Source organism: Artemia sp. Qi Xiang Cuo, chromosome 10 (assembly GCF_049724085.1).
Source record: "Artemia sp. Qi Xiang Cuo chromosome 10, ASM4972408v1, whole genome shotgun sequence".
NCBI classification, from domain to species: domain Eukaryota; kingdom Metazoa; phylum Arthropoda; class Branchiopoda; order Anostraca; family Artemiidae; genus Artemia; species Artemia sp. Qi Xiang Cuo.
This window is the reverse complement of record NC_142803.1, coordinates 57132706-57153534: the sequence shown is the minus strand read 5'-3', so window position 1 is coordinate 57153534 and position 20829 is coordinate 57132706. Positions and strand designations below refer to the sequence as shown.

The window sequence follows — 20829 nt, the reverse complement described above, 5'->3', positions numbered from 1 at the left end:
TGTGAATAAGAGTTTTGTCGAAGCATCCTCTCCACTTCATAAAACCACACTGTTCTTCTCTTAAAACTTATCTGCAGCATCTCTGATTCTAAAAAGTATAAAAAAGCGTCATACTAAGTAAATTGCTTTCAACAGAAATAATGCTCATGCGTCTATAATTATCATAGTCACTCTTAACATCTTTCTTATAGAGGGGTTTAATTTAAATTTGCCTAAAACCGCTAGGTATTTTCCCTTTTTCAAAATCATATTCATAATCTTCAGTAATTTATCTGTAACTTCACCACCACCACATTTAAAAAACTCATTTACCAGACTCTCAGCCCCTCGGACCCTATTATTTTAAATCTTTTTAACACTGTCTCTAATTCTTCCTCGTAAAATAGATCTTACTTCACTTTCCAAGTATCACCAACTTTTACATTCTTTTCTATATCCTTTCCTGTAACTTTACCAATGGTTAGAACATTCTAAGAATGTTGTGCCCATCTCTCTTAACTCTTTCCTTATCACTAATTGCGGCCCCGTTCCTATCTTTAACTGGGACAAGACCAGATTGACCAACTCATCATTTTTCAATAACATTCCTAGCTGCGTTTCTAATTTTCCTCCCTAAGACACAACCTGCTACTTCACAAAAGTAGTAAGGCATCTAGTACCACTAGATATACATGCATTTTCACAAGCCTGAGGCATGGATATACGTGTAGTTTAACCGGTACATTGGGTTACCTGGGGCATTCACCTATTACAATGAACGGTACTTTTCCACCAGACGGGTTTTCTGAGGTAACATTAATTTTTTGGAAGTCAAACAGAGAGAAAGAGCGGCGGTCACACTAACTTGATTAGTAATTGGATTCAGATATTCTACGAACGGACTTTTAGTCCTACATTCACGGGTTTCTGCAAAGTGTTATGGGCTTCATTGAAAAAATACCAGTTTAAAAAAAATAAAAAATAAACATGTATCCATGATCTTTCTTCTGGCAAAAAATACAAATTCCAATCAAAACTGGTCAAACGTGTTAATAAGCTGTATTCTTTACATGGTGTTCGTTCAAAAAGCGAGGATTTCTGTTAAATAAATAATTCTTATATTTTTTACGTTCAATTGAAAGCGAGGATTTCTGTTAAATAAATAATTGTTATACCTTTTAAAATAGCTTGACGGGTTTTGTTGGTCTCAGTCGTTTTAGTCCGTGTTATTTTATCTGTACTATGCGTTTGTTCAAAAAGTAGTGATTTCTGATAAATATATTTTGCTTATAGTTTTTCCATTCATTTGAAAATGAGAATTTATTCTACATAAATAATTTTAATGCCTTTTAAATAAGCTTTAACGGTGCTGAGGGGGCTCTATCTTGTTAATCCGTGTGATTTTTTATTTGAATGGGGTTCGTTCAAAAAGCGAGGATTTCTTTTAAATAAATAATTCTTTTATTTTTTTCCGTTCAATTGAAAGCAAGGATTTCTGTTAAATAAATAACTGTTATACCTTTTAAAATAGCTTTACGGGGTTTGAGGGACTCTGTCGTTTTATTCCGTGTGATTTTAAAATAGCTTTACGGGGTTTGATGGGGTTCTGTCGTTTTTTTCCGTGTGATTTTTTCTTTACATGGTGTTCGTTCAAAAAGCGAGGATTTCTGTTAAATAAATAATTCTTTTATTTTTTTCCGTTCAATTGAAAGCGAGGATTTCTGTTAAATAAATAATTGTTATACCTTTTAAAATAGCTTTACGGGGTTTGAGGGACTCTGTCGTTTTATTTAAAAAAGAGAGTAGTTCTTTTAAATAAATAAATCTTATATTTTTTTCAGTTAAATTTAAAGCGTTGTTTTCTGTTAAATAAATAATTGTTATAACTTTTAAAATAGCTTTACGGGGTTTGAGGGACTCTGTTGTTTTATTCCGTGTGATTTTTTCTTTACATAGTGTTCGTTCAAAAAGCGAGGATTTCTGTTAAATAAATTATTCTTATATTTTTTCCGTTCAATTGAAAGTGAGGATTTCTGTTAAATAAATAATTGTTATACCTTTTAAAATAGCTTTACGGGGTTTTAGGCGGCTCTGTCGTTTTATTCCGTGTGACTTTTTCATTACATGGTGTTCGTTCAAAAAGCGAGGATTTCTGTTAAATAAATAATTATTATATTTTTTTCCGTTCAATTGAAAGCGAGGATTTCTGTTAAATAAATAATTGTTATACCTTTTAAAATAGCTTTACGGGGTTTGAAGGACTCTGTTGTTTCATTCCGTGTGATTTTTCTTTACATGATGTTCGTTCAAAAAGCGAGGATTTATGTTAAATAAATAATTGTTATAGCGTTTAAAATAGCTTTACGGGGTTTGAGGGACTCTGTTGTTTTATTCCGTGTGATTTCTTTAATTTCTTTAGCAATTGAAAACGTGGATTTCGTTAATAAATAATTGTTATACCTTTTAAAATAGCTTTATGGTTTGAGGATCTGTCTTTATTCGTTAACAGGTGTTAAAAATAATTCTTAGATTTTTTTCCGTTCAATTGAAAGCGAGGATTTCTGTTAAATAAATAATTGTTATACCTTTTAAAATAGCTTTACGGGGTTTGAGGGACTCTGTTGTTTCATTCCGTGTGATTTTTCTTTACATGGTGTTGGTTCAAAAAGCGAGGATTTCTGTTAAATAAGTAATTCTTATATTTTTTACGTTCAATTTAAAGCGAGGATTTTTTCCTTTCAATTGAAAGCGAGGATTTCTGTTAAATAAATAACATTTTTTCCGTTCAATTGAAAGCGAGGATTTCTGTTAAATAAATTATTGCTATACCTTTTAAAATAGCTTTACGGGGTTTGAGGGGCTCGAGGATTTCTGTTAAATAAATAATTTTTATACCTTTTAAAATAGCTGTACGGGGTTTTATGGACTCTGTTGTTTTATTCTTTGTGATTTTTTCTTTACATGATTTTCGTTAAAAAAGCGAGGAGTTCTGTTAAATAAATAATTGTTATACCTTTTAAAAAAGCTTTACGGAGTTTGAAATAGATAACATGAGTTCAATGACTCTTCCCCACAATTACTTCCAATGGTCTTATGACTCTTCCCCAAAATGAATTCAGATGGTTTTAGGGCTCATCCCCCATAGCCATAACTCCATTCAACCTTGAGCGAAGGTATAAAAGTTTGATGAAGTATTTTTCTACCTAACAACTACATTAATAACTTCCAAGATGATAGGACTGTATGACACAGAATTTATCAGTTTGAAAAAATCATCTTGTGGTGTTATATTTGAATGTCCATTTTTATTATTGTCTATGGAACTCGAAGAAATTGACTGTTATCATTGGCTAGTGAACTATAACATGTTTGAGTTTGATAAAAGTTTGTGGAGTACTACATTATGTCATATAAACAGACTGGGATTCTATGATAGAGTGATTACACCACTTAATAATGCTGGTCAGGAACTGAGAAATGTTCAGGAGGAAGTCAGTGAAATTTGCAGCTTTTTCGGGCTTGAAGCACTCTACGTAAAGGGCAATGTACCTACAGATAAAGTTTTAATTCAAAAGTGTGATCCTAGGATTCCACTTTTCAATCTAGAAGAGTTTAAGTGTCCTAAATTTGAAGGGGGTTATCACCGTCCTGAAGACGAGGTTAGGTTCTTCGTACAGTGGATACCTAAGAACATACCTGATCATGATAAATCCATAAGACATGGTAAAAACTATTCTATATCATGAGACCATCGTTTGTGGATGTTTAAGAGTATACTCTAAGTACTATATTTTATGTAAACATTTGTTGTTGTGTTTTTTTTTTCTCAAAAAAAAAATCTGTTAATACGTTCAAGCAATAAATATCTTTAAGCTCAACCCGTCTTTATTCTTTAGAATAGTTCTATTCTTTTCATTAAATTGTGAAGAAATTGTAAGTAACAATCGCTTTCTTGAATTCGCTTCCTGGACACAATACAGATATTTAATTCGAGAAATCATGATAAAATCGCAAGTAAGTAATAAACTCTTTATTGTTTTGATATTTAATTCGAGAAATCCCATGAGTTGAATTCAAGAAAGAGTTTGCTACTTACGATACTTTGATTTTGTCAATGCTATCCCAAGTATCTGTCAATAGATGATGATAGAGAACTTATTGATTCTTATACTTAGATTTTCGCTATGTTAACTTATATATCCAATATATGATGTATGTAAATTTTTTTTCTTACATCTCCGATTTTTTAAAAGACATTCTTGACGTTAGATATGCGATCTGACTCTAAAAATAATGAACAAATAACAATGTAAGGTATAATATATTTTTAATGAAATAATGTCATGTAGAATTGAACAACTTTGTAAATTTTGAATCTGTCCCATAAAATGCTTCACCATGAACTCTCTTGATAGTATAGCTATTGTCTTCTCTTAGTTAGTAATCAGTAGAATAATCATTATACCATTTTGACTGATACACAATTTTTATTGGTGTGTCATCGACAGGGTCAATATGCTTTTCGTCTTTGGTATTATTTGATTCATTGACTGTTTGATCAATGGCAGTAACGTTTGCTAGTACTTTGTTTTTCATTGATTCATCTTTATATTCCTTAGTGATATTTTCTGCCAATGCCCTTTTTATTTTTCTAGCAATTTCACTGTCTATTATCACACTATTTTTACACAGGTAACAGTTCCGGCACGTAGACAGGATATGGTTTATCATATTAGTAGAAGAGTAGGCCTTTCTTTTCGTCTTTGCTTTCATTTGAATACTAATACCCGAAAGCTGACGATAGGGTCTATCACTGGGTAACATGTTACCGCAAGCAGTAGCAAGAAGATCCCCTTTTTATCAACTATTATTTTTATGTTGGCATTCTCTTTGAGTGCAATCATCTCCAGAGATCTCAATCTCACATATCCACCAACATAAGAGTTGAATTTTTTTGATACTCCAAAGGAATTTAAGTCTTCACTGTCATGATAATGCATGCATACGTTTCCGATGGTGCTACCACTTGTACTTGTTTCGTAGTTTAAATACTTCTGCTTGTCAGCATTCAATGCTACAATAACACTAGTATGTGAACACACTTTCTTAAAATGCTTCATCTTCAATTTTTTTGGAGAAATTAGTTATGTGTTTATCGTTCCACTGTGTAAAAAATACTGATTTAATACACGCAATAAACTAGGTAGTGTTGATAACCGGTCATAGAACAATAGTGGGAAATCCACATCGTGTCTCTGGGACAAGCATAGAGTACAATTGTTAGAGCCATAAAAATATCTGTCGAGGAGGTATCATTAACAATAACATGTAGAAATAAAATCCAAGCAATTATGAAAGAATTCTGGGTTTTCAAAAGCAATTCATGCCAGAGTACGGCACTATAACTAGTCTAAGACATACAGTACATCGTGTCTCAGGGAAAAGCATAGAGTACAATTGCTAGAGCCATAAAAATATCTGTCGAGGAGGTATCATTAGCAATAACATGTAGAAATTAAATTCAAGAAACTATGAAAAAATTCTCAGTAAGTAACCATTTCTTTCTTGAAGTCAACTCTTGGATACACAATACGGAAATTTCATTCAAGAAATTGTGAAAATATTTGTAAGTAAGTAACAAACTCTTTATTGATTTCACCTCTTGGATATACAGTACAGATACTTCATTCAAGAAATTATGAAAAAATCACAAGTAAGTAACTGTTTTCTCTTTATCACAAACAATTTTCACCTAGCTAAACGATGTAGAAATTTAATTCAAGAAATTATGAAAAAATTCTCAGTAAGTAACAATTTCTTTCTAGAAGTCAACTCTTGGATACACAATACGGAAATTTAATTCAAGAAATTATAAAAATATTTGTAAGTAAGTAACAAGCTCTTTATTGTTCTCACCTCTTGAATATACAGTACAGATACTTCATTCAAGAAACGTGATTAAACACGTTTTGAAACTACATGCTATTTCCATGCTTTTCCTTGGCACCTTTCCAAACGAGCGGGGATCCCCCACTGGTTCCTACGCATTGCAAAAAGTGAGCAGTACGAAAACTCCACGTTTTCAGCCAGACTGGTTTTTTAGACAACACCCATTTTTTAGGGACCAATCAGAGACAGCGGAGGTTGCTCAATATACAATAACCATGCAAAGTCGACATAGCTTTATTTCATTTTTTTAAGGTTAATTTAGACGAGGTTTCGTGCGCGCCCGTAACCTCGTCGAAATTAACCTTAAAAAAATGAAATTGCCCTTACGTTTATTGCCCTTTACGTAGAGTGCTTCAACCCCGAAAAAGCTGCAAATTTCACTGACTTCCTTCTGAACATTTCTCAGTTCCTGACCAGCATTATTAAGTGGTGTAATCACTCTATCATAGAATCCCAGTCTGTTTATATGACGTAATGTAGTGCTCCACAAGCTTTTATCATACTCAAACATGTTATAGTTCACTTGCCAATGATAACAGTCAATTTCTTCGAGTTCCAAAGACAATAATAAAAATGCACATTCAAATATAACACCACAAGATGATTTTTTCAAACTGATAAATTCTGTGTCATACAGTCCTATCATCTTGGAAGTTATTAATGTAGTTGTTAAGTAGAAAAATACTTCATCAAACTTTTATACCTTCACTCAAGGTTGAATGGAGTTATGGCTATGGGGGATGAGCCCTAAAACCATCTGAATTCATTGTGGGGAGGAGTCATAAAACCCTTGGAAGTCATTGCGGGGAAGAGTCATTGAACTCTTGGTATTTATTTCAAACCCCGTAATATCATACTCAAACATGTTATAGTTCACTAGCCAATGATAACAGTCAATTTCTTCGAGTTCCATAGACAATAATAAAAATGCACATTCAAATATAACACCACAAGATGATTTTTTCAAACTGATAAATTATTTGTCATACAGTCCTATCATCTTGGAAGTTATTAATGTAGTTGTTATGTAGAAAAATACTTTATCAAACTTTTATACCTTTGCTCAAGGTTGAATGGAGTTATGTTTATGGGGGATGAGCCCTAAAACCATCTGAATTCTTAGTGGGGAGGAATCATAAAACCCTTGGAAGTCATTGCAGGGAAGAGTCATTGAACTCTCGGTATCTATTTCAAACCCCGTAAAGCTATTTTAAAAGATATAACAATTATTTATTTAACAGAAATCCTCACTTTTTGAACGAACACCATGTAAAGAAAAAATCACACGGAATAAAATAACAGAGTCCCTAAAACCCCGTAAACCTATTTTAAAAGGTATAACAATTATTTATTTAACAGAAATTTTCGAGCCCCTCAAACCCCGTAAAGCTATTTTAAAAGGTATAACAATTATTTATTTAACACAAATCCTCGCTTTCAATTGAACGGAAAAAATGTTATTTATTTAACAGAAATCTTCGCTTTCAATTGAACGGAAAAAATCCTCGCTTTAAATTTAACATAAAAAATATAAGAATTATTTATTTAACAGAAATCGTCGCTTTTTGAACTAACACCATGTAAACAAAAAATCACACGGAATAAAACGACAGAGTCCCTCAAACCTCGTAAAGCTATTTTAAAAGGTATAACAATTATTTATTTAACAGAAATCCTCGCTTTCAATTGAACGGAAAAAAAATAAGAATTATTTATTTAACAGAAATCCTCGATTTTTCAACCAATACCATGTAAGGAAAAAATCACACGCAATAAAACGACAGAGACCCTCAAACCCCATAAAGATATTTTAAAATGCATAACCATTATTTACTTAAGAGAAATCCTCGCTTTCAATTAAACGGGAAAAATATAAGAATTATTTATTTAACAGAAATCCTCGCTTTATTAACGAACACCATGTAAAGAAAAAATCACACGGAATAAAACAACAGAGTCCCTCAAACCCCGTAAAGCTATTTTAAACGCTATAACAATTATTTATTTAACAGAAATCCTCGCTTTTTGAACGAACATCATGTAAAGAAAAAATCACACGGAATAAAACAAAAGAGTCCTTCAAACCTCGTAAAGCTTTTTTAAAAGTTATAACAATTATTTATTTAACATAATTCCTCGCTTTAAATTTAACGTAAAAAATATAAGATTTTTTTATTTAAAATAAATCATCTCTTTTTTACCTAAAAATATTTAAATAAAAAATAAACAATAAAAACACGACAGAGCCCCTCAAACCCCTTATAGCTATTTTAAAAGTTATAAAAATTATTTATTTAACATAAATCCTCGCTTTAAATTTAACGGAAAAAAATATAAGATTTATATATTTAACACAAATCCTCGATTTTTGAAATAAAAAGACAGAGTCCCTCAAACCCCGTAAAGCTATTTTAAAAGGTATAACAATAATTTATTTAACAGAAATCATAGCTTTCAATTTAACGGAAAAAAATAAAATAATTATTTATTTAACAGAATTCCTCTCTTTTTGAACTAAAACAATGTAAAGAAAAAATAACACTGAATAAAACGACACAACCCAATAAAACCCCGTAAAGCTATTTTAAAATCACACGTAATAAAACGACAGAGTCCTTCAAACCCCGTAAAGCTATTTAAAAGGTATAACAATTATTTGTTTAACAGAAATCCTCGCTTTCAATTGAACGGAAAAAAATAAAAGAATTATTTATTTAACAGAAATCCTCGCTTTTTGAACGAACACAATGTAAAGAAAAAATCACACTGAATAAAACGACAGAGCCCCTCAAAACCCGTAAAGCTATTTTAAAAGGTATAACAATTATTTATGTAACAGAAATCCTCGTTTTCAATTGAACGGAAAAAATAAAAGAATTATAAATTTAACAGAAATCCTCGCTTTTTGAACGAACACAATGTAAATAAAAAATCACACGTAATAAAACGACAGAGACCCTCAAACCCCGTAAAGCTATTTTAAAAGGTATAAAAATTATTAATTTAAAAGAAATCCTCTCTTTAAATTGAACGTAAAAAATATAATAATTATTTATTTAAAATAAATACTAGATTTATGAACGAACACCATGTAATGAAAAAATCACATGGAATAAAACGACAGAGCCCCCTCAAACCCCGTAAAGCTATTTTAAAAGGTATAAAAATTATTTATTTAACATAACTCCTCTATTTAAATTTAACTTAAAAAATATAAGATTTATTTATTTAACATAAATCCTCTCTTTTTGAATGAAAACCATTTAAATAAAAAATAACACGGAATAACAAAACAGAGCCCCTCAAACCCCTTAAAGCTATTTTAAAAGGTATAAAAATTATTTATTTAAAAAAATTCCTCGCTTTCAATTGAACGGGAAAAAATATAAGAATTATCTATTTAACAGAAATCCTCGCTTTTTGAAATAAAACGATAGAGTCCCTCAAACCCCGTAAAGCTATTTTAAAGGGTATAACAATTATTTATTTAACAGAAATCCTCGCTTTCAATTGAACGGAAAAAAATAAAAGAATTATTTATTTAACAGAAATCCTCGCTTTTTTAACTAACACCATTTAAATAAAAAATAAAACGTAATAAACGACAGAGCCCCTCAAACCCCGTAAAGCTATTTTAAAATCACATGTAATAAAACGACAGAGTCCCTCAAACCCCGTAAAGCTATTTTAAAAGGTATAACAATTATTTATTTAACAGAAATCCTCGCTTTCAATTGAACGGAAAAAAATAAAAGAATTATTTATTTAACAGAAATCCTCGCTTTTTGAACGAACACCATGTAAAGAAAAAATCACACGGAATAAAACGACAGAGCCCCTCAAACCCCATAAAGCTATTTTAAAAGGCATAAGGATTATTTATTTAACAGAAATCCTCGTTTTCAATTGAACGGAAAAAATATAAGAATTATTTATTTAAGTGAAATAATCGATTTTTGAACGAATAGCATGTAAATAAAAAATCACACGGAATAAAACGACTGAGTCCCTCAATACCCGTAAAGCTATTTTAAAAGGTATAACAATTATTTATTTAACAGAAATCCTCGCTTTCAATTGAACGGAAAAAATATAAGAATTATTTATTTAACAGAAATCATCGCTTTTTGAACGAACACCATGTAAAGAATACAGCTTATTAACACGTTTGACCAGTTTTGATTGGAATTCGTATTTTTTGCCAGAAGAAAGATCATGGATACATGTTTATTTATTTTTTTTTTTTAAACTGGTATTTTTTCAATGAAGCCCATAACACTTTGCAGAAACCCGTGAATGTAGGACTGAAAGTCCGTTCGTAGAATATCTGAATCCAATTACTAATCAAGTTAGTGTGACCGCCGCTCTTTCTCTCTGTTTGACCTCCAAAAAATGGGTGTCACATTAGAAAACCCGTCTGGTAGGACAAGTACCGTTCATTGTAATAGGTGACTGGCCCTGGTAACCCAATGTACCGGTTAAACTACACGCATATCCACGCCTCAGGCTTGTGAAAGTGCATGTATATCTAGTGGTACTAGATGCCTTACTACTCACAAACTATTTTTTTTAATTATTCCAACCATCTTCTACATTGCCCAAGTTTAGGCCCTGTAATCTAATATTGGACTGTTTTTGGAAAGTTTCTTTGAAATTCTCATCCTGGAGTTCACCAATGTCAAAACTTCCCGGAAGCTCTTTCCTAAATTTCAGCTTTGGATTAACCCTAGACACTACTAGATGTTAATCTTTTCTTTTAACACCAGTAACAGCAGGCCTGCATACTCTGATGTCTTGTATCAATCCTGTCAGTCTTCTGTTAACAGCAACTTAATCAATTAGGCTGCTCGTCATCATGTGAGTACCTTGTTAAATTTTGGGCCAGCTCAAAGGCTGGACATGCAATTTGCGTTCAAAATATAGACGCTTCATGTGTCCTGCAGTTCGCATGGAATCACGCGTCTAGCTGCGTTCGTCTTTATTATCCAGTCCTACGTCTTTATGACTCTGATGACTTTCTATGCAAGAGAATAATGAATTAATTAAACCACCCCTATCATTTTTATGACCAAATACTGTATTGGTTAAAACTGTATTGTTTAACCTTCAAAATTGCAGCAGTCCATAACCGTTACTATTTTCTTTTCCTATACCAAATTTACCAAGGCTAGGGTACCATCTATCCCTATTTCTACCAACCTTGGCATTATATCCTCTAATAAAAATACAATATTTCTACCTGAATCTATTTGTTCCTGCAGCTGTGAGTAAAATTCATCTAAGTCACTACACTCCATATCAGTCGGTTTATCACCTAATTTATGTTTATTACTCCTGGGATATGAGTTTCTGACACTCCTAAAAAGCCCAGTTCGAAACGTCTGAATTCGTCAATACGATAGTTGTGTTTTAGCGTTATGACAATCCAAGTTCAACTTTCACTTTATTTAAGTCATCGAAATTAATATAGCCACAGGAAAAATTAAGGGTCCTAAGCCAGTGCAGGACGGGGACCAACACATTTTCTCATGTCTAGGCATGCCAACTTACAACCTGACAGCAAGAAGCTCCTGAAATTTCCCGCATGAATGGAGGCTTTCTGCAATCCTAGGCCCAACTTGGTCACAACCTGGTTTTCAAGACTTGGCGATGCTCTTCTATCAAGAAAAGTCAAATTTTACGCAAAGAACTTTAAGCCTATTACGTTCATTTTATTGTATAGCCATACCTACAAAAAATACACTGATATGGCCCTTAATAGATAAATTATCTAGGAAAAAGTTTTTCAGCCCAAATAAAGACCACCAAAGCAAATAAGACCCAGAAGAAAAATCTATCAATCAGAATCTAGTGCAAATGTGGAGTCGTTTACAAGGCTATAATTTCCTCAAGGGGTGCCACTCCTAAAGGTCACCAAGCAGTACCCTTTGCGTTTACGGTTCTTGTTAGGTAGACTCGTGAAAGGTCTACCGTGACACCACTGTGAGGCCGCGCAAGCAGGATTTCTCTTTCGGGGATAACAAACGAGAAAAATCGTAAATAGGAGAAAACAAGAACAATGATATATCATACTCGTTTTCCATCACCGAATCCCCATTTCCGGGATAGGGACGGACAAAGGAGTCTATGACGAAATGGAAACCCCAAAACCATCTCACAACACCAAAACAACTCCGACCTTTTATACCAATCGTATTCTCGCCAGAGCATTCATTAGGGTTGAATGCTGACTGGAAAACAATGAATGAAATAGTACATTTATTTTTGTATGTAGTGATTTTATATTTATAGTATAGGAAATGAAAACAACAAAGTGACGTTTTACCCTCGTAAGAAAATTAAATATTTCTAGCTAATTAACTCGTATAGAGACAAAACCGTGGTCCTTTTGATTATCTAAAAGGAATTAAAGTAAATAAAAAAAGAAGAAAAAGTAATATTTAACTGTACCGCAAAATCTGCTTTTCAATGACGAGTTTTTTCATCCGCCTCAGACCAAACAGTTGCCAACACTACTCCTCCCCTGTAGTTTTATACAAACCCCCACTCTTTAATTTTTCTCGTAACTTTCCAATTTCGTTTCGTTTCTTGTTTTCTTTCCCAAGCCAATTCGAGGAAATCCAACTTTTTTTTTGGTTTCATTAAATTGTAATTTCATATTTATTGATTTCTTGGTTTAAGTACCTCCCCTACAAGCACGTGCTACCAAAAAATTACTGGGTGGGGTCTACATACCAATGGGTTAGAAGCAAAAGTGATAAAATACTAAGTTTTTAACACAAAAAATAACAGCATATTCATATAGGCCTAATTCACTTTTTGTAATTCGTGAATATTGAATAAGCATCCACAATGTATATACCATCACATATATTTGGGTACAGCCCCCCCCCCCCTAAAAAAGGCACGTCTCTAGTTATTTTTATAGATCCTACGGGACAGCAATCAACCAATAAACAATTATCTTTTTTTTAACAGCCTTTTAGTACGATTAATACCGTAAAAATGACAAAAAAAACCTTATTTTAGCCTGCTATAATTTTTTCCTCTCAAAATTCAAGTTACTTTGAATAGAGTAAAGATTTGAAGCAACGAGCATACAAGAAATCAGGAATAAAAAAGACACAAAACAATCTAATGGCTACCTAAAACTCTGTCCAAAGCTGCTTCCGAGAGTGTTCAAACTACTCATCAGAAATCTGTTCATCCCCTTAAAATTGGGGGAGGAAATTCTTGGAAAAATTTAGGATGAGCAGGATTAGTGTTGGATAATAAGTTCACATGTCTATTGTAAAGTTGTTCCTCATATTTCATTACTCTGTTCAAAATTATGAATGAATAGCACATTTCTTTCATTCAGGCAGGCAAATTTCTTTCATTTCATTTCTTTCATTTTATTTCTATGTAATGTAAATCTTCGAGTCCGTGCATCACCCAAACCTTTCTGTAGTTGTGTATATTTTGATTATAACTCGCTGATTTTGCGTTTTCTAATGGTAGAACTCCCCTTGAAAGCGACCATCTATAACACCCCTCTCTAATATGCTCTTACAGTTGGATGCTCTTTTGACGCCCTCAAAGTTCAGATTCGGTAGTTCAAATTTGCGTCATATTTTATGCTCTAGCCTGAATCACACAGTTCGTGGTAACGGACTGTAAGTAAGGTGCGACCCGGCTCAATGGTAACCGAAACTCTAGAAAACGGAACTCTAGAAACTCTTGATACCAATAGATACATCAAAAGAATCAGATTTTAATGCTGATTTCAAATATATAACTTTCATCAAGTTTAGTCTTACCCATTAGAAGTTACGTTCCTGAGAAAATTTGGCTGATTTTCGAAAAAAGGGGGAAAGACCCCCTAAAAGTTATAGAACCTTACCGAAAATCACACCATCATATTAAGCGTATCAGAGAACCCTACTGTAGATGTTTCAAGCTCCTATCTACAAAAATGTGGAATTTTGCATTTTTTGCCAGAAGAAAGATCACGGATGCGTGATTATTTGTTTGTTTTTTTTTTTTTCCAGGGGTGATCGTATCGACCCAGTGGTCCAGAATATCGTGGGAGGACTCACTGGAACGGAAATTAAAAGTTTTAGTGCCCTTTTTAAGTGACCAAAAAAATGGAGGGCAACGAGGCCCCCTCCAACAATCATTTTTTCCCAATGTCAAATGATCAAAATTTTGACATAGCCAATTTGTTCAACGTAGTTGAAAACATGAGAATATTGTCATTTAGGATGGCTTAATCCCCCGAAGTCTTCAGGGGTATTGTTGAAAGTTAGGAACTTCACCCAATAATATAATATAGTATTAAAAAATCTTTGGCTTAAAGAGCGAGGTATTGACTTGTGGGTGAACCCAATTATACACGTAATATTTTCTGTTCGTTTTAAGTTTTGATTTTGCTCCTTATTTTCAGTTGGAAAACTTGTTTTTTTATATATTTAATTTCTGATCCTTTTTTTAAATAATGCTGGGAAATCTGGCGCCCCCTTCATAGCAAAATCCCTTCCCCCGTGAAGATTCCCTTCATGAAAAGATCCTCCCAAATAACCCCCGACCCACCCACCCCCCTACTACCCGAAAAAATCCCCTCCTGAAAACGTCTGCATACTTCCCAATAGCCAATACTATCCTACTTTCATAAGAGCTATTTATTCTAAATAACGGCCTTTTTGATTAAGGTGTCATTTTTAAAGAATTGGAACAAAATACTAACTTTAGCGTAAAGAGCTAGGTATTAACTAGGGGGCGAACCCCCTAATATACGTATTAAAAATATATGAATATAGAAGTTCGTTACGTAAGTTACTCCGTAAGTTACGTATATTTATTACTAATAAAAACGTTCCATAATAAAATTAAATAAGCTTCGAGAAAGCCATTTAACCAAATAAAAGTAAAATTAATATGCAAATTTGTTTTAATTATTCATGTACGGTGAGCCAAAATCAAACTCTGCATTAATTCAAAAACGTTCAAAATTAAATAAAAAAAAAGTTTTTTTTTTTTTAACTGAAAGTAAGGAACGACATTAAAACTTAAAACGAACAGAAATTATTCCGTGTATGAAAGGGTCTGTCCCCTCCTCAACGCCTCACTCTTTATGCTTCAGTTTGACTCTCTCACAACTCTATTTTTTTAAACAATAAAAACTTTAGCGTAAAGAGCGAGGCGTTGAGGGGGGGGGGCAACCCCTTTCATATACGGAATAATTTCTGTTCGTTTTAAGTTTTAATGTTGCTCCTTACTTTCAGTTAAAAAAATTTGTTTTTTCTTATTTAATTGAATACAGGCACAAATGAAAGGGTAAGAGGAAATCTTGAAATACGCCTGTCGTGTTTCAAATTTTTAACTTGTTTTATAAGGTTCTCAATCGAAAGTTTTGGAGTGACTAAATCATAAAAAAGGAGTTAAAGATATCTTAGCTGGGTACATACAAAAAACCCGTATTTAAAGGCGCAACTCTGGTCTATTTTCAATCTTTTTGGTGGTGGATGTAAATATCTAGCATAGTTCATATGGTTTCTGTCAAGAACTGACCAATTTTGTTTCTGTCCCGTTCACACGCATGCTAGTTATCATCATCAATTTCTAGACATAAACTTCATTTGGCAGATAAGACAGCTAAATTGGAGTGGGAAGTGGCAGTGGGAAGTTGGAGTATTGGAGGGACGCTGGGACAAAACTGGAATAGGAGGGTTGGATATAGTGAAACGAAGGAATTACGCCCAAGTTTGATGCTATCTTGAATAAGCATGTCTTATGACAGAAAAGGTCTGATATCAGAATGTTCATAAAAGCCATAACAGGAAATAGAAATTTTGGGAAGTATCTATTCTAAATACGGAGGACTGAGACTCAAATTTGCCAAAAGTGTGAGATGGCCCCCGTCGAAACAAGAAGGTATCTGATAGGAGAGCGTTCAGCTGGAAAAAGGTACCGGCTTGATATGTTCTGCAACATTATCAAACAGGAGGATATAGTAAGGGAAGAAGAAATCTGACTGCTGGCAAAGTGTATGGCAAGGGTGTGGAGGCCAAATCTACCGCTAGTCCCTCGACTTCAATTTAAGTTTAGTTGTTTTCGTGGTATAGAGGCAATGGGTCTTAAAGGCCTGAGTATTGATCTAGTTTTGTGGATCTGGCCCTATATTAAATTAATTAGAATCAACTGTTGGTACATTACACCAATTAGTGCTCTTTATAAAAGTGGAAAATAATTGTGATAGATAATAATGATTATACTTAGAGATTGATGTCTTGTTAAGAATACTTGTCAATTAGACTTTACAAAGATTGGCTATTTAAGATTTATGTAAGATAAAAATAAGTTTTGGTAGGCGTCAAATTTTGTTTCGGTGGCTCCTCATGGCTTCATGGCTCCAGGATTTCATGGCTCCTCATTAAAAAAAAACTTTTTACGGGTTGAGATTTTGTTCAACTTTGTTTCGAAAGAACTGTTCTGCTAGCAAAATTTTCTCAAAATAGAAATGTTTCCCTGTTTTTGCTCTAATAAATATTTTTTAGATAGAAAATAAATGAATTTTTTTTATTTTTCAGAGGTTTTTACTTTTTATTGTTTTACCGACTGGAATGAAATTTGAGACTTTGTTTGGTCGCCCTAGGTCAAAACTTATCTTAACAATTCTATTTTTCGTTTTGAAAACTTCTGTTAAACGTTATTAGCATAATAGATGTTCAATACTAAACATTATATAAGACAAAGCAATCTGTATTGTCTTTCAAAATACAACTTACATTCTCCCGGCATAAATCAATTTTAACGGTGCTCAATTTTTCAAAACCTTCTACTAAACGTTCATATTATAATAGACGTTCAATTCTAAACATTTTCTATGAGAATTAGACTGTACTGTCTTTTAAAGACACAATATGCATTCTCCTGGCATAACTTAGCTTAATAGTGCTGAATTTATAAAAAGCTCCCTGATAAACGTTCAGTATCACAATTGACGGTCAGTGCTACACATTATAGACTATGTAGTATGTACTGTCTATTCAAGGCACAACTTATTTTCTCCTGGCATAACTTGGATTAACAGTGGTAAAGTTATCATTGCTCCTGCTAAGCGTTCAGTATCATAAAAGACATTCAATGCTAAACGTTCAGTAAATCGAAGTATTTTTTATTTTTGATCAGATATCTTTTCTTCTTTACAATTGTGAAAGGGGAATATTATCTAATACCTGAAATATAATTTCAAAAACTTCGATCCTGATCAAACACAATGAGGCTAAAAAGCCGGCGACTTGCAAATAGGTAGCAGAAAAATAATTTAGATACGATTTAAAAAGTAGATATAATTTAAACTTCGCTTAACATTGCTATATTTTTCAAAACCTCCTTCTAAACGTTCAATATCACGAACGTTTCAAAAACGAGAAGGAGAAAGAAGAAGGAGGTTTTTGGTAGTATATGGTGACTTGAAGTGTGTCCATTTCGGCTGTTATTTAATAAAAAAAAGAGTAGGTGACGTCGAAAGTTAAAATTAGATGTATTTTGAATTTAAAATTTGTCGTCACTAAGAGGAGAGAAGGTGGGTTTTAATTAAAAAATAAAAAAAGGGAAGAAGGAGAATGTTTCAAAAAGGAAAAGTTTAATCAGAAAGGAGAACGTACAAATTTTCAAAAGAAAAGTAGCTTTTATTGTCTATCCAGAATGAAACTTACCATCCCCGTAAAAACTCAGCTTAGCAGTGCTGTATTTTCCTGTACTATGAATCCCCAGTGAATATTTACCAAGAGGATTTAAAAAATACATTTGAGGTAAAATTTAACTCAGTATCTCTCTTTCTTAGGTGGCTTGGCTTCAGCTGTACCTGGAGAATTGAGAGGGCTCTGGGCGCTTCACAGCACAAGTGGAAGCCTACCTTGGCGAGATTTAGTCTTACCAGTTGCAGAACTAGCAAAAATTGGAAGTAGAGTTAATGCTCACTTAGCGAACGCTCTTAGAGAACAAAAGGAAAGAATACTTAATGAACCAACCATGAGGTTTGCTTCCAGTAGCTCCTTTAATTTTCAGTTTCTTTACTTTCTTTTACTTTCCTTTACTTAACTAGTTCATCTCTTACTTCTCTCGATTACTACAGAAACTGGTTCAAAGTTTTTGTTGAAGTTTCTTAACTGAGTAAAACGAATGAAAATATATAAAAACTAATAATAATAAAAAAAAAAAAAAACAAACTTCAAATTATAAACAAATTAGAATATTTTGACTTCATGTCCGGAAGCCTTTATCAGCAAATAAAAAAAAAACACAAAAATAAGGACTAAAATAAATTAACAAAACATACAAAGAAAAGAAACCATAAGTTAAAAACAATAAACTAAACTCACATCTTAATAATATCCAATATTAATATGTATTAATATTTATAAATATTAATAAGTTTCTGAACTGAATAAATATTTCTGAACATAAATATTATTTATGTTTCTGAACTGAATTTAATTTAATTTATGTTATTATTTCAGAAATGTTGGCTGAGAAAAAAGTTCAAATTAATCAGATATTTTGTATTTAGACACGTAGAACCAACAATATTATCAGTAGTAAAAAGTCAAACATTTGCAATGGATTGATGTGAAATCTACAATATAACAATCAGCATAATTTTAATAGATACTAACAATTTCTTTCTCTTAGTTCTAAAGGGTTATTTTTAACACAAAACAAGATTTTAAAGCCATTAGTAAATTTGCCACCCCCTTCCTAAGAATAATAATATTAATTATATATTATTAATATATTCATAATATACAATATTGTTCCTCTATAATAATCTAATAAACATATTCAGAATATATTAATAATGTGTTAATATATTATTATTAATAGGCCTATATAGAATAATAAGAATAATAAGAGTCTAGAATAATAAAATGAAAATACTAAAAATGATTACTAATACTTTTATTGTTTTTTTTTCAGAAATTACCTTTTTCTAAGGGTTTATAATGAACTTAACAAAACGAATAGCTTTATGGTAACGTGAACATGTCATTAATAAAAAAATAAAAAGATGAAAGAAAGAGCTACAACAAGTAGCAACAACGAGAATAAGCTCTGCTTTATTGTTCACATAGTTAATAAAAAATAATTATTTTATTAAAATAGTCATAAAAAATACCCATAAACATGCCTTTTATGCTCTTTTGGTGAAAATGTCTGTTTTGTTTTTGTCCCAGTGTAAAGCAAAAGTAAAAAAATGCATAGCAAACGTAATGAATTCAATATCAATGTAAAAAAATGAATAAGTTTAAGCTAAAATGAGCATGCCATTGCTAAAAAATTATGTAATGCAAAGAGCCACAATGTACAGTAGCAGCAAAAATCCAAAGTAGCAAGCTCCATTTTAAAATTAAAACAGTTATTAAGAAATAGTTTAAAAGAACCATAGTTAATAAAATGTCCAAGAATATATCTTTTGTGATTTTTTTCCCAAAATGGGGCTTTTTCTTAGTCCCAATGTAGATCAGACTAAAAAATACCAAAAATAAATAGCAATATTTATATTGAAGTTCTCTCACAGGTCAATTTGAATTTATTCTAATGAATTCAAAATAAATACAAAGGAATAGATAACTATAAGTAAGCAAAGAGCCGTAATAACCAGTAATAAAGAAATTCAAAGTAGCAAGCTTCATTTTAAAATCAAAATAACTATTAAAAATAGTAAAAAGAACAACAATAGTTATTAAAATGTCCAAATTCACACCTATTGTGCTCTTTTTGTGAAAATGGGCATTTTTCTTTTTCCCAGTGTAGATCGAATACTGAAAATAAAAATGAATAACAATATTTTTATTGATGCATTCTCATAAATGAACTTGAATTTTCTGTAACGACTTCGAAATGAATAATTTTAAAGTAATAAAACATCATGTAAAGCAAAAAGCTACAAAAAAAAGTAACAAAGAAATTCAAAGTATCAAGCCCTACTTCAAAATCTAATAGCCATTATAAACAGTAAAAAAAAATAGTTATTAAAATATCCAAAATTATACCTATTGTGCTGTTATGGTGAAAATGGGTCTTTTTCTTTGTCCCAATGTAGATCAAATGTTAAATTTTAAAAATTAACAACAATGTTTTATTGAGGTTTTTCTCAGAGATGAAATGAATTTTATTGAATCAGCTCTTTGTTCTTTCACTCTAGACCCTGCGTTTTCAAAAATTGGCACATATACCGCTGGTGGTACATTACAATATCTATAGTGGTACAAAATTTGCAGAAAAAAAATGCATTTTTAATAGGTGTCTAAAAAGTATTTTAGTCTTCGATTGCAAATACTCGAAAGAATTTTACTTGAAAAACAAAATAAAAATTGTTTCTGTTGGAGGTGGAACCACAGCTTAGGGATGGAGGTTAAGTTTTCCCAGTTGCAGAACTAGTATAAATGGAAGATGGAAGCAGAGTTCATGCTCACTTTGCAATTGATCTTAAGCGGCGTTCACATTCGTGTCTAGCTAGAATCTCTTGTCTAGATACGTGTCTGACCAGAAATCAATGTCTAGGAAATTAACGTTCACAGGAAGAATTCATTGCTTAGCTAAAACTACAAATTTTGTTTCAAATAGACTACAGTTGTCATTTCTAGCCAATCAAGAGAAATTATGCAGGCAAAACTTTCAAAATTGCAATCCGTATTTTTACTGTCATAAGATAATGGATGAGGAAAGCCAAATTATTGCCTTAGTGTGCTACACTATTATGTCTGGTGTTACATACGAGCCTAAAATGTATTTGCCTAAAATGCCTAAAATGTATTTTAGTCAAAAAGTATTTGCCTAAAATGAGAAACACAATTGATAAGAAAACAAAAATTAAATTTTAGTTTGAAAATGTAAACATATATGATGAAAATAATG

The 20829-nt window shown here is 32.1% G+C and overlaps 1 protein-coding gene across 2 annotated transcripts in view; it reads left to right on the top strand.

The window, feature by feature from the left end:
- LOC148947928 (scoloptoxin SSD14-like) overlaps positions 1–20829 on the top strand; it is a 189367-nt gene that overhangs the window by 107054 nt on the left and 61484 nt on the right. For both annotated transcript variants that reach the window (XM_089095569.1, XM_089095570.1), the window contains exon 5: positions 17756–17948. In XM_089095569.1, coding sequence (XP_088951695.1) covers positions 17756–17948 — 193 coding nt within the window. The remainder of the gene's footprint in view (positions 1–17755; positions 17949–20829) is intronic.